We start from the raw sequence: 15764 nt of genomic DNA on the forward strand, positions 1-15764 counted from the left end.
ATAATTTAAATATGAAACTCAAAAAACTAAATACTTTAATGTGTTTTTAACCCCTCACTCTACATATAAGGAACCAATGCTAAGATAATAAGTATTGTTCTCATGAATATATAGTTAACAACCATTAATCATCATAAAAGAATTCATAAACTTAAAATATATTAAGTCATATGGCAACAATAACATATTCAGTGATCTAAATCATTTAATAACCAAAAAATTAAAATATAAGAATTATGAGATATAGTTAGTCTGTTATTAAACAAGACGATGTTATTCTCCATTCTTGTAAGAAATGCAGTTAGCCTGTTATTATTGACTTAGTTGATCGTTCGACTCATACAATTAAAACAAGAAATAATTGTCACGAAAAATAGAACTTTGAAATACAAGAATATGAGACGCAATTAAATCAAGGGCTACCCCTCCGTTTATTTCTCAGAATCGAGAAGCATCCAGAATTAGAATCGACCTATACAACACTTTCGTAGTTGCGCGAACCCATATAAGTAAAAAAACAAAACAAGAAAATGAGGGGTCTTGAATGTAATTAAATATAGTAGTGGGTCTCAAAAGTAAATATCATCTTCTTCATTCCTTGGTAAAAATCACTTTTTTTTTATTTGTTTTACTTTCTCTCTTGCTGCTTTTGGAAGCTCCGGCGCCGCCGTATTTTCTTTCCTCCGGTGAGTCCTCCGCCCTCCATCGTCGGCGGCATAATCTCCACCATGATTTTCATCTGTATCTCTTTCTTATATTTTGTTTATAAGAAAAAAACTTCAAAAAGTTTACATTGTATAATGTTTTTTTTTGTGAATTCCTAATTCCATCTGATTATATTTGGTTTATCGAATTTAGTTTTGGGTTTTTTTCGTTGTGGATCGTGACAAAACTAATTCTATCGGAGCTGAAATATTTGGTGAAGTGAGATTTAGGAATTAGGTTTTTTTTGTTCCGTATGTGATGGAAATTATCTGAATTTTAAGCTCTTGAAACCTGTTAATTAGCATATTGAAGCATGTGGTTATAGTTTATCTGTGTGTGAGTAATTGCAGCATCCTTGAACTGGGTATGTTGTTGTTGCAAAGGATTCGTTATAAGAAGAAGCACTAATGAATTACTATGAATTAATCATATTCTGTTTTACTCGTAGCATTTTCGGTTAATATTTATCATGAAATCTGTGTATCAATTCCATTTTATTTGGGTTTGTTTTTTCATTCTCATACTATATGATTTATCTATTAAGGCAAAAGTTCACGATTCTATAAAGTTAGAGGTTTTCTGAATCTCGCACTTATCCTTACACGAACCAATGGATGACCGATCAAAAAAAGAAGGAAGAAGAAGAAAGAAGCACAAAAGGATGAAGCATCATCCATTTTTCTTGCTTTGTTAATTGTAATTACATTTGTATTTCTGAAGAATAAAAGTAACTGCAGTTTCTTTTTCTTCTGAAAAAAGTTTAGTTAAGACTTTGTGAATATGTAAACTGGCATCTATGTAACCACCCAGGGCTTTGGACTAGTGGTAAGAGCACAATGCGTGATCTGTACGTTTGGTATACATCATCGTTTTGAAGCTTGCCACAGATAAAAACATCATGTGTCACTGAGCCATATTTGGTCATAAAAGAAAAAGATAGACGCTTTGGACTAGTGGTAAGACCACAATGTGTGATGTATGGGCTTGGTATACATATGGTTTTGAAGCTTGCCGCAGATAAAAGTATGGTATTTAAGTGGAGAAGGATAGAGGGGTAGGCACATTACCCACCGAGTTTTGAATCATGTGTCACTGAGCCTCGGGAATTATTCAGTCACTAAAAACAGATAAGACGCTTAGTATGTATTATTTGTGACTTACTGCTGTACCACAAACAGAGTCTCAGTTTGAAAATATGACATATGGTCTGCGCATTAAGCTTATCAATTCCCAGAAGTGTGCTTCCTCACAGTTCTTGTTATTCTGGCCAAAGCTCAATGTTTTTTGACTTCCTGACAGAAATGTCTGCCTATGATAATGTGGTTGGCGGGAAGTTGAAACTAAAGGGAAAGGCATTGGATGTAAAAGCTGCTGGAATGAAGAAAAAGAAAAAGAAAGAAAAGAAGGATTATGATCAAATCTCCCAGGTTACAGAAAACGAGCTTTCAACTGGTGAGTAGTGATATCTTGAAGTGCATAAATTTTGTACTTTTATTATTACTATGCCTATTTATTGATTCCTCTCACCCTCCCTCTGCATTCAAGTTGTAGTACAATGAAACCAATAGATGAAACGATGATAGCTAGTCCATAATGGATTGAACAGTTTATTGTTGTGATTCAAACTGATGGTCTTAAAATCCCAATTTTCATTCATCTAATGGAAATAAGATCATACATGGTAGTTTTTAGGGATATGATCAGTAGGGCTAAAAGTTATGATTTAACAACTGTTCACCAGATTAAGCCTTCTCGGACATTGGGTAACTGAAGCTTTTGACACATTCTATCAGCTTGATTTTCATTTAATGGCTTATATGTCGCTCATAATTTCCAAACAGTATTGGATGAGTAACCGAGGTGTATTCCACTTTCAGCCTAAAGATAAAAGAGAAAAAACATTTCAATCTTTTGTGCTTCTGAGAGATGATATACGTTTTTTCTTGTTTACCTGCTTCACTAACATGTTTCTGACTGAATGTAGATGGTGGTAGTGGATCCATAGATGATTCTACCAAGGAAGAGACCACAGATGCAACTAAATCTGTTGGTGAAGAAAATGCCGGTCGCTGGGATGATAATCTAACCCCTGCAGAGAGGCGCTACATAGAACAAAGAGAGAGGATCGACATGCATAAGATGGCCAAGACTGCTAATAAATCACATCGCGACCGAATCGAAGATTTCAATCAGTACTTGGCAAACATGAGTGAGCACTATGACATTCCTAAAGTTGGCCCAGGCTGATTAAGAATAAGAAATTTTCTGTTGCATCTCGAGATACACGGTTGTTTCTCTTTAGTATCTTTAGTAGCTACTATTTTGCATTTCGTATTCTGTAATTTAGCAGTTTCCTTGGATCGAGGGTCTCTGCATGTTCATCTTCCTTCTGAGGTTAAACCTCACAATGATGTTGTTCTAATGGATGTAAATTTACAGATTGTAATGTACTTAAAATGGAAGGTTTCTACCAATTTCGTTTAAGTGAAACATTTTAGAAGTTGGAGAATTTTCCTCAAATGCCTGGTCTTTGTTTCCGAGGGTCTACTGGAAAACACCTCTCTACCCCACCAAGGTAGGGGTAAGGTATGAGTACTGTGGGGTTACACTGGGTATGTTGTTGTTACCTGTCTTTGTTTTTGCTAGTTATGCTTGTGGATTAAATGACTATTTTTCAGTGTTCCTGTCCTATTTATGAAGATTGTGAAACAATATTCATGAAGGGTGCTAGATTTTTTATTTTTCTTGAGAGTTATGTTCTTTGCATTTGATAGTGTAATTTGTTGTATACTATCAAAGTTAAAGTTGATTCACAGCAAGTCTAATATGATAATGTGAAATATAGAGTGATAACCTACTATAACCAGTTAAATTGTAGTAATAGTGAAATAATTTATTCATCATGAATTCGAGCTGTGAAATGAGCCACTAATGTTTATGTCATGTAGATTATATCTACCTCTTAGGGCGTTGCCTTTCTTCTGATCCTATGTGAATGTGCAATGCTTTGTGCATCAATTATCGCCCCTATTACTTTAATTTTTAATTAAATAAATCTCGACAATACCTCCCCCAACCCAATACCCACTCCACAATATCTCTCTCTCACACGCAAATGAAGACTGATTTTCCCATATTTGTAATAGATGAGTCATTCTTAAATGTGAACATGTCCTCTCTAAGAAAGAAAATAGAGTTTCTTAAGAGAAAACAAAAGTGGATTAGTAAGGGAAGCAATTTCTATATATATATTCAAGGGTTAGAAAGTTCTTTTGTATGCATATTATTCAAACAAACGCGTAAGTGGTCCATTTTCTTTTGTTTCCGTCTGATGTCCGGTTTATACTGATTAATTCGAATTAGCATACTCATTAAAAGAGAAATCGTTTTTTATCAAGAATTTTTTCATATCTAAAATTAAAATCCGAGATCTCTGATTAGGAAGAGAGAAATCCTATCCATCCCAACATAGCTCTCGAAATGCACATACAAAAACATCTCTCTCAAAATGCACTAGTTGATATTATAAGACCAAATTAAAAGGTCCCATATAGTGTACTCATATTCCTCAAACAAAAAGAAAATACAAGGCAGCCAGAAAAAGGCAAGAAAGCTCATCTCCAACTTCCTAGAAATCACAAGATGAGAAACAAATAAAGAATAAGTTTTAATGAATTTTATTATATCACTCGTACTATATATATTGTACATCTTACTTTCGATAAAAAGTAAAATCGGTAACATAGGAAATTAAGCAAGTTATATGTATGCTCCCATTAGGGATTCAGTCGAATTTAATAATTTTGATTCATATTTTTATTCCTATTGAAAAATTTATTGAATATATACAAATCATTAATTTAAAACTCAGTAATTTTATATAACTTGAATCTCAGACTTATAAAGTTCAAAATCATGACTTCATTACATATATACTACAATATGTTAAATACACCGAATTTTTTAAAAAAAAATAATTACATCATCAAAATATATAACTTAAATTCGAACTCCGTCTATATTCGACCAGTTGATCTAATAGCCAGGTAGGTTTATACCATTATGCTCACGAGCAGAATCTTAGTTTAAGCCCTCAATTACGGTCTTTATTTGATCAATCCATCTCACAGTCAGACATGCTTGTATAATTATACTCACAAGCAGAATCTTAACATGAACCCCAACCCAACCCCACCCCAACCCAACCCCTGTCGTTGTTTAACCAGTCTCATCGTCAGGCTAATTTATATTATTACACTCATAAGCAGAATCTTAGCTTGAGCCCCCTCCCCCACCCCGTCTCTACTTGATCATTCGGTCTCACAGCCAAGCAGACTTATACCATTACACTCACGGCCAACCCCCAGCCCACCCGACCCCAAACCAACCCACCCACCACCTACACCCACACCCCACATACACTAAAACGCGTGACTCAATAATGTTTTAAGACCAAAAAGTCCCACACATCTACTCATTTCCCTCTTTACCAAACCCAAAAAAAGAAAAAGAAAAACAGAGCACCAACAAACTCTCTTCAAATTCACTCACATTTCTGTCAATATGAACATGATCGACGATCAACACCGTGGACCACCACACGCGGCCTTATTAGCGGTGGTGGTGATAGCAGTGATGATCGTTCCGTCATTAATCGGTGAAAATGGCGAAGCGATAACTGAATTCATCTCAGAACTTCTTACCCCAATTGGATTGCTCCTTTTGCCTATAATTTTACTTCTCACAATTCAATTTCTCTCATCTGACAGTGGCTCATTCGTTTCTAGTATTTTTTCGAGTGGTGAGCCAAATTCTATTCATCGTGCTAGTGGTTCCCCTGTTGGTGTTGCTCTTGTTCTTCTCCTTGTTCTGTTTCTTCTGTATAATCCATTTTCGATCTTTGGTGGTGGTGGTGATGATGAAGATTGAAGTTACCGAAATGACTGAGACGGATTTAGAATTTAAACTCTCAATCACGAGACATTTGATTTATACGATTTGAGATCTATTATTTTATGTTGTTTTTTTTAAAATACATATTTAAGGTTCAGGAAATTTGAACTAATAGGTTTAATATTTTAAGATTTTTAGTATTGAACTCATTGTATATCTGAAATTATTAGATGAAATTTTACGTATTTATTGAAATTTTAGTTATTTTTTGCATTTAGTATTGCATTAAGTAATTGTTGCTACGTCCAAGTTGTGATAGGTTGTATGGATATTTCATGGCAATTGAATCTCAATGTTTTGTTTATAGATCTACAAGATCTTTCACTAAGGTTTGTTAAAAAAATTGTTTTGAAGGTTTTTTATGTTTTTTTGGTTAAGCGTATACGTAATTAGGCCTCTTACTTGCTTAATTGTAATTATTATTATCATAAGAAAGTCATTTCTACCTTTAAAAGGATTTTATGCATTCCACAATTTTCTTATATTATACGATTTTGAAGATTGAATTTAACTGTCAACTGTAATCAGTAATTGGTAAGCTCACTCTAAATCAGGCTCAAAGCAAACGGTAGAATGTAGTATCTCTTGTTATTTCAATTTATCACTTTTGTTATAAAAGAATTCAGCAAAAACAACAAAAAAATCATTTTAAGATAATTTCACTTCTAAGTTCGTAATTAAATTTTCAAATTTAATCGATTCATCCTAAACCAAAGAGCGAGGCTAAGTGAAGGACATAAATTGGATCACTTAAAATTAACTATAGGTAAATATCATTTTCAACCAATTAAAGAAAACGGAATAACAACAATTAGTCCTTTTCAACACTTTCAACTAATTTGTAAAAAATAAACACAAATGACATCAGATGCACTCTACATTTCAAAATGCTTGTACATTTGTCCCACTCTATGTGATAAAGTCAAATAAAACAATTTAAACATTGATAGGTTATTATTTAAAAATAAAATAAAATAACATACTAGCCCAACATAGAGACTCCACTCTGGGAAATATTGTCTTGCTTGCACACTTGGTGAGACTTTTTTATTTTAAGTTGCTTAAAAAGATACCTAGTCTCTTTTTCGAGCCATTGATTTATCAGAAACAACCTTTTTATTTTATAATAGTAAGGATAAAATTTGCATATATCCTATCTTTTCGATCTCACTTATAAAACTATACTAGATATATTATTGTTATACTTAAAGACCTTCATTTTCTTTTTTCGTTCAAGAATTGATTTTTCAGATGATTATTCAACTAAAAGTTACCATTTCACAAATGTGACTTTTTTCTTAGTTTCAACAAAAATAAGTGACTTTTTAATATTGTGACTATTAATTCAGTCACCATGTCGTATAACAAGAATCATATGATATCAAGAGTGTCATAAACAAGGGGCTTGGAAAAAATCACATGGTCATTATTCCAATAGAATATACTACTATCTCTAAATAATAATAAGACTTGGTGTCAAACACAAAGACTCCAAAGATATCAATCTTTTTTTATAATTATGATGTTTGCATTAATTTGCGCATACCTCAATTAATTCTACGAAGTATCAAAAAATACCTTTTGGGGGCTAAAAAATAAAATTGCAATGAAACAAAATAAATATGCATGTAGTCTAGTTATATTAGAGTCGTCTTTCATAAGGAGCATTTACGTGAAACGATAAAAGAAAGGGTTTTTATTACAAATTCGAATTAATCAAGACCAATAATGAATATCGATCACCAAATAAAAAAACAAAAAGGGGCCTTATTTGTGTTAATATGCATAGCAAATAGGAAACAATAACATACTTATTAATCTAACAAGTAGGGTCAAAAAACGTACTTTTATCCTTACCTTATAAAGGTAGAGAAAATGTTTGTCTAGTACATTAAACTCCCACTCAAAGTAAAGTTCCAAAAAAATTCAAACCATATGAATTTACCGTATGTTAAGGAGCTGTAGCATAGTCAAAAACAGTGGACAGTCATTAATAATTGTTAAGGAGACAATTAGTGTGAAATTTTCAATTTTTCTGACAGGTCTCAAGATTCTAATTTCTAAAGTTAATTCATCAGATCCATAGACGACACACCATGTGATCAGATCCCAATTGCATCAACCAATATATTACTTAGAATAAGAGATCACATACAATAATTAACCCCGTATTTCTCTTATTTAATCAAGGTCATGATTCATCTGACCTTTATTTACCGTGACAATAATAATATGAGTTGAACTTAAATAAAAAACTGAATTCATTGGTGGCTCCCAAAATAAAACAATAAGAATTCATATAATAAATTTCAACTTTATTGGTACACATGGTGATGGTGACGCTAGGACCTCATCATAGTAATTACATCTTTTTTCAAAAAATATATGATTTGATTTGAATGGAACACAAAATTTCAAAAAGAAATGATTGGACTTCAAAAGGCTGTCTTAAATATATTATAGCCTTCGTATGACTATACAACTTGAACAACACAGTAGAATGTACACAACCTTATCCCTATCTCAACTTCATAAGACCCTCAGCTCAAGACTCAAATTCAACAGCAAATCAGAGCATTTGTTTGGCTATAAAACATTTGAAACTCACGTTCTTAAATATGGATATAAAAACTTCTCATTTAGAGCAAAATGAAAGTATAACGTTAAAATGTTGTCAAAAAATTATAAATGTTTTTATTAACAAACGTATAAGGAAATAGTGTCCTATAAATCAAAATGGAGGGAGTAGTATCTAATATACTGCACAGTTCATCGGGTAATAAAGTGCATGTTGGGCATACAAACTTGGAGAGGCATTGGTTAGCTTCTGAGACAAATAAGTAAATCAGAAAGTTCTGCGTATTTCACTCACCATACAGTTTAACAGTCTGAAATATGCATAACTATAGTATACAAGATTACAAGGTTTCTAATCTCAGAAGCAAGGTGGTATTATAAAGCACTGGAAAAATATGTTACGCTTATTTCATCATATTTGCATTCCTTTCAGTTTCCTGCAAATACTAACCAGCTGCATTAGCAGGTTGGGGAAGCGAATAATAGATGGGAGTACCGAGCACTGCAAAAAGAAATAAAACTGCGAAAAGAAAAGTGTAAATAAGGTGTCAGCAGCCTCGATTCTTTCTTGGTCATTAAGCTGGGTGTTGTCAAGTGAACAGACATCCACAACAATACGAGAACAATGGTTGGTCAAAACTTGTGGAAATGAAGCTTCATTACTTGCCTTATCGGCCAAACCAAGCCTCTTCGCAGCATAAAAAAATGTTCAACTAGCACCTGAAAGCTCCATCCCATCTATAGTCAACAGACCTGTGCGATCAATAAAGCAAAAAGTAGAAAAATTACAGGCAGTCCCATTAACATTTGAGAATTAGGTATTATTTATAAAGGACATGTTTATATGAAATTATGAATAAATATCATGCTTTGACTTTTGATTTGCACACGATAATAGTTCAGCTGCAATTCTATCTATTCAGAGCCTGCTACTATGTATTGGGGAAAACCGTAACGTAATTGCATCAATATCTTGAATAAAGATGTCACAGCATTTTAGGCTAATTTTCACACTATAAGAATAGTGGGAAGGGTCTCTATACATATTCATGTACACTTGCACATGTACATGAAATACAAGATGGTGCAGCATTTGCTCCAAAAATTGCAAATAGCAAGAAGCTAAGCCTCGCAAAAAAAAACTATGCAGGACATCAAACCCACAAAGTCATCATCATAGAAAGATTATTGCAACAAACCAATCTGCATATTTTGATAATATGCATCAAGAAGGCCAAAAATACAGAAAATATACGGAAATAATCATAGTTGGGAAAATAAGATCTTACAGCTATAAGCAATACAAAACATATTTTTTAACATTCCAGATCCAGCTTTAAAAAAGATTCTATTAAATTAGGCTTCAGTCAGTCATCTCAGGCCTTCAGGATCGAGGATAAAGAGCGACAAGTTTAAAATAGAAGCTGCACTGCCAGGCCCAGAATATAATCCAGCCCACCGACGTCAATCAATCCCTCACCATGTCTTCCACTTAGAAAACAAAAGGGTGCAAGAACTAAAGATAGACTTAAGTTTCCCCAGCCCCTCTCCACAGATGAGCTAGAACAAATCTTTAAAGGAAAAAAAGAGAGGGAAATAGAAAGCATTCATTTGAAAGAAAAAAAGGCTAGAAAATATAGGCCCCTCTTTAAGCACTACCACCACAACCAACACGAAGAGACGTATTTTCATCATTATAAATTCCTTATTACAGCTCCTTAAAATTATCATGACAGATAAAAGTAGGATATTAGAGAATGAATGTCGATATAAGCTTCAAGCAGTTCAGAAAAAATATTGGATTAGCAAGAAGTCAAACATGATATGAAGGCTCCAAAGTTTAGTATTTTTCAGTGAAACTCTAGTATTAACAAAATATTTGGGTTGCCATGGATTGTTCATCCACAAAAGGACATAACTCATACCAACTAAAAAAGCGCCCAAGATGGACCAAGGAGATAAGGTAGGTGGTTGAAACATGAACTAGCGAGTTATCTTAAAAAAAACATGAAATAGTGCAAACACAGAAAACAAAGTCAATTTATCCCTCAAATCCAAAATGAGACGAAGCAAATACAAACACCATGACTGTCAACCCAGCAAACAATCTATATCATCCTATTGTTCCAACGAGATATATGAAGCGGTTGAATGAGAGCAACCACATAAATAAAATAAGTTGATTTATCCCTAACTCACGATTGATCCTTACACTAATCCATGGTAAAGTTAGCATCCACCATACACAAAAGGTTAAGGGGGGAAATGGCATACAATCACTCTTGAAAGAAAATGATATGGCAAACAAAAAACGATAACCAAAAAATTACCTTCACATTCCCCCTTTCCCTTCACTCTCCCCACAGAATGAATTTCTAAAAATCGTGCCATGCCTTAAAATATGAATAGTCAAAATTATCACTTTCATATGGGAGTCCTGAATACATGAAGGTTAGCTCATGCTGTAAGACCTCAATAACCCCTCAACATTTTGAAGAGTACCAAGATTTGCTTAAAAATTAACAATGCTAGACGAAAAGTACTTTAGTGGTAGGTCTGAGCTAGGGCCAGTGACTGAGACAAGAGCTTCGGGTGGGTGAGGACAGATGACAGCTATGTTGCATCAACCTATTATATTTTATAGTTGAGGAAAGTTTATTTCTCTCTTTATATTGGATACATGAGAGAACTTTATTTCTCTCCGACATCCATTTCTGAACCTCAATGCAAAATATATCTTCCTGTGGTGATGCATACTTCTATACACCTGTGAAGCTGGGGATGAACTAAAAAAAAAGTGTACAATAATTTTGGGTGCCATAGATACAAATTAATCCCTGATAAGACACTAATTGCATAATATGTTGAATGAATATTGACTAGTCTATGTCCTAATGATTACATAAAACTTACAGAATTTTATACTGATTTTGATGAAGTCAATAGGTTCAGTATAGCAGCAAAGCTTCTTCAACAAAAAAACATAGGAGTGAAATGAAACTTAGCTAACCTCATGCTACTCCAAAAGTTTGAAGCCTGTCACAGTGAGGAGTTGGGTACTTCCTGTTCCATTGTTGCCGCTGGAGTTCTATATGACAGTAACGACCAAGCATGTTTTTGTAATCCCTAATGACATGGTCTTCAATGTTATCTCGATCAGAACTACCAAGAGGATACTTCTGATCAAATTCATGTGATTTAACAAAATATTCTACTCCATGTTCTTCAGTCATCCTCCTAAACTGATATTGGTAGTTCTTCTGCAAAGAATAATCAGGCTCCGAGAAAGGAAGATAAGCAAGTAAGATGATAATCAAAAATGGTAATAACTGAAGGAGGAGAAGTAAGTTGGGCCCAGTGGAACCTAAATCCTCTCTCTGGGGAGCAGCATTTGTTCTTGTCCTGTAAACATGAGCTGTCCTAAACATATCGGAACGACCAAAAAATGCCCTGAAAATCTCATCAGGATCAAAATCATCATCATAATAGCTGTGCCCAGTTCTCCTCCTGCGCCTAACATTATGCTGCTGATTATACTCGAAATCCTCAGCCAAACCTGTCTGGTCGTACTGCCTCCTCGAATCATCATCACTCAAACACTTAAATGCCTTGGATACTTTCTTAAACGCCTCTTCAGAGCCTGGAGCCTTATTTTTGTCGGGATGAACTTTCAATGACAATTTCCTGTATGACTTCCTAATCTCCTCAACTGAACAACCCTTCTCTAGACCAAGAATCGCATAATAGTCCTTCTTAGTCTTAATTTGCCTAATCAACTGCACATGTTCTTCTGTATAGTTCCTCTCCCCATCGGATACCTCATCAGACTTGACACGACTCGTGCCATTTTTCATATTTTCAACGTTTCGAACCTCACTTGAGGACTCGGAAGGCGATGACTCCAGATTTTCACAAGAAGCCAAAAGATCTTCCACAGATAGATCACTGTTAAGGCGCCGTGCAATTCTGATAAACTTAAGTGCTCTCTGCTTATTGCCAGATGCAATTGCCTCCTTGGCAATACCAATGCATCTTAAAGCCTCATCCTTGTTACCTTCCATTCTAGCTTTCAACGCAACAACTTCAACTCAACTTGACAAGAAACTCTAAAACTGAGACTTACAGCTCTGAAACAAAAACACAATCTTCTAGAGATCAGAATACTCAGAGAGATGCAAGCACTTGCAATTTCAATTCACCTGATTACCAAACAAATTACTCAAAATAATCACACATAAACATGCATGAGCACTTTACAGTATTGGTCAATATCAGATCAATCAAGACAAGAAAAAAAAATACGTTGTGATAAACATACAAAAGCTGTGATGAAAAATTGATTTGACTAACAAAATACATAATAAATTGCTCAAAATTATCACACACGCATGTAATGAAGCATACTAGTGTTTATCGATATCACAAATCTGAAAATAGGACGAATAATGAAGCAAAAAACAAGATGTTGAATGTTATGGCTTGAATTGTTTACAATTGAATTAATAATAAACTAAATCCACTCAAAAATACACATACTACTAGGATCACAATACACACGAAAAAATAGTGCCTGCAAATCAACTCGCCATATCACAAAAAATATCCAGTCAACACTCAAAGTAACCCAAAACTCTTATGAAGCAACAATTAGACAAGATATTAAAAATTAGGGCTTAAATCATCTACTAGAAACCACAATACTCTGGTAACCAATGATCGCCATTCAATTTTTTTATACCATAGTACATAAGAAAATTATAAAATTAACACACAAAAACGTGTAATGAATCAGAATATCGATGAGATACGAAATTGGGAATCAGTCTATTTAGGATTGTATAACAAATAAAGACACATCCAACCAAAAACACATCTTACTAGGAACAAGATATAGGGAGAAGGAACTATTGAAAATTCGACTCACCTAATCACCAAAATACCAAACAAGTTACTTAATATTAACACATACAAACGGAAACTGAAAATTAGGCTTCATTGGTTGAGAAATAAATGAACATCTGATAACAGATACAAATTCTACTACAGATCATGATACACAGAGAAGCCGTGACTGCAACTCAATTCACCTCACTACCAAAATACCTAACAAATCACTCAAACTTATTACAGGAACACGTTGAACTGTCTATTATGTATTACACACAAGCTAAATCCACTGAGAAAGAGAAATTCTAATAGGGAGAAGCTGACCAGTTCAATTGCCCTAATTACAAAACTACCAACCAATTACTTCTAATCACACACAAACATGTAATGAAGCAAAAACTGATGAGATACTGAAAACTAGTGCTTGAACTGCTAATAACTGTATTACAAATGAATTAAATCTAGTGAAAAATATTTGTTCTACTAGGAATCCCGATACACGGAACTGTGATCGCGATTCAATTTTCCTAATTACGAAAAATACCCAACCAATTGCTCAGCTTCACATATAAACATGTAATGAAGCGAAAATCAATTAAATATTAAAAGTAACTATATTAAACTAGAGATCACAATACACACGGAGGAGCCGTGATCACAATTCAATTTCCTTATTAGGAAAACAATTGCTTTACTGAAAAATACTTGTTCTACTAGGAATCATGGTACACAAAGGAGCAAGATCACAATTCCATATTCCTAATTACGAAAAATACCCAACCAATTGCTCAACTTCACATATAAACATGAAATGAAGCAAAAATCAATGAAATATTTTATTTTTTTTAAAAAAAGGCTTGAACTGTCAATAACTGTATTAGACTAGAGATCACGACACACACGAAGAAGACTTGATTGCAATTCAATTTCCTTAGTTAGGAAAACATCCAAACAATTGCTCTACTGAAAAATACTTGTTCTACTAGGAATCATGATACACACAAGAGGAGGACCGCAATTCAACATTCCTAATTACGAAAACTACCCAATCAATTGCTCAACTTCACATATAAACATGTAATGAAGCAAAAATCAATGAAATATGTAATTAAAAAAGGCTTAGAACTGTCAATAACTGTACTTACACTAGAGATCAAGATACACACACGAAGAAGCCTTGATCGCAATTCAATTTACTTATTAGGAAAACAATTGCTTTACTGAAAATACTTGTTCTACTAGGAATCATGGTACACAAAGGAGCAAGATCACAATTCCATATTCCTAATTACGAAAAATACCCAACCAATTGCTCAACTTCACATATAAACATGAAATGAAGCAAAAATCAATGAAATATTTTATTTTTTAAAAAAAAAAGGCTTGAACTGTCAATAACTGTATTAGACTAGAGATCACGACACACACGAAGAAGACTTGATTGCAATTCAATTTCCTTAGTTAGGAAAACATCCAAACAATTGCTCTACTGAAAAATACTTGTTCTACTAGGAATCATGATACACACAAGAGGAGGACCGCAATTCAACACTCCTAATTACGAAAACTACCCAATCAATTGCTCAACTTCACATATAAACATGTAATGAAGCAAAAATCAATGAAATATGTAATTAAAAAAGGCTTAGAACTGTCAATAACTGTACTTACACTAGAGATCAAGATACACACACGAAGAAGCCTTGATCGCAATTCAATTTACTTAATCAGGAAACATCCAACCAATTGCTCTACTGAAAAGTACTTGTCCTACTACATACACACGGGAGCAGGATCTCAATTCAACATTCGTAATTATGAAAATACCCAACCAATTGTTCAACTTCACATATAAACATGTAATGAAGCAAAAATCAATGAAATACTTATAAGAAAAAGGGCATGAACTGTCAATAACTGTATTAAACTAGAGATCCAAGATACACACACACACGGAGAAACCGTGATCGCAATTCCATTTCCTTAATTAGGAAAAATATCCAACCAATTGCTCAAATTCATATATAAACACATAATCAAGCAAAAAACATAATCGATGAAGTATTGAAAATTAGGGCTTAAGAACTTGTATCACAAATGAATCAAATCTGAAAAGCTCTACCATAAAAATGATAGGAAAAAAACTGTAAGAGCTTCACGGAAACTACTCACCGGCTACCGGAAGTGAAATCTGAAGAGACGACCGACCGACCGGACGGTGAGCAGAGGAAGAGAATTTTGAGAGTCGCAAAAAAATGAGAGACGCAAGCAGATTTGCGGTCTTTATAGTCGAACCAATTCACACGCGCCACATCAGTGAAAGAGTCATATATTTGACGACGAAATTGATTATTTTTTTAAAATAAATATATAAATCATATAGATGTTTGTATATTAATTTTTTAAAAAAAATCATTAAATAAGAAGAAAAAAAGGGTTAATACCTGTCTTTATTACACTGTACAATTGTTAATGTATTTTACATTCCGAGATATACAATTCTCAATTACTTGAGGGTCGTTTGGTTTTAAGCACTAGGGATTATCTCGATCTAAAATTTGTTGAAAATGAAACTATAGTTCTAAGATTATAATTGGGATGACTTTGTTTTGAGCCAAACTTCTCCAAATAATAATCTTATG

The 15764-nt window shown here is 33.7% G+C and overlaps 3 protein-coding genes across 4 annotated transcripts; 2 read left to right on the top strand and 1 right to left on the bottom strand.

Annotated features, from left to right (window-relative positions):
* Positions 1-570: 570 nt before the first annotated feature.
* Positions 571-3225, top strand: LOC129883744 (uncharacterized). The gene is made up of 3 exons (XM_055958346.1): positions 571-686; positions 2005-2157; positions 2690-3225. The coding sequence occupies exons 2-3, from the start codon at positions 2007-2009 to the stop codon at positions 2950-2952; spliced, it is 414 nt and encodes a 137-aa protein (XP_055814321.1). The 5' UTR covers positions 571-686; positions 2005-2006; the 3' UTR covers positions 2953-3225.
* Positions 3226-5131: 1906 nt separating this feature from the next.
* LOC129890897 (uncharacterized) lies at positions 5132-6112 on the top strand. Its single transcript, XM_055966317.1, has one exon. The coding sequence runs from the start codon at positions 5269-5271 to the stop codon at positions 5632-5634; it is 366 nt and encodes a 121-aa protein (XP_055822292.1). The 5' UTR covers positions 5132-5268; the 3' UTR covers positions 5635-6112.
* Positions 6113-8478: 2366 nt separating this feature from the next.
* On the bottom strand, positions 8479-15397 carry LOC129883754 (chaperone protein dnaJ 49). Of its 2 annotated transcripts, none has more exons than XM_055958354.1 (3): positions 15295-15397; positions 11246-12362; positions 8479-8988 (listed from the first exon to the last, which is right to left on the bottom strand). In XM_055958354.1, the coding sequence occupies exon 2, from the start codon at positions 12294-12296 to the stop codon at positions 11247-11249; it is 1050 nt and encodes a 349-aa protein (XP_055814329.1). In that variant the 5' UTR covers positions 12297-12362; positions 15295-15397; the 3' UTR covers positions 8479-8988; position 11246. The 2 variants fall into 2 exon arrangements, with proteins under 2 accessions (XP_055814329.1, XP_055814330.1); XM_055958355.1 differs by having other exon boundaries at positions 11246-12434; positions 15295-15382.
* Positions 15398-15764: the final 367 nt, after the last annotated feature.

Source organism: Solanum dulcamara, chromosome 1, assembly GCF_947179165.1.
Source record: "Solanum dulcamara chromosome 1, daSolDulc1.2, whole genome shotgun sequence".
In the NCBI taxonomy this organism is placed as follows: domain Eukaryota; kingdom Viridiplantae; phylum Streptophyta; class Magnoliopsida; order Solanales; family Solanaceae; genus Solanum; species Solanum dulcamara.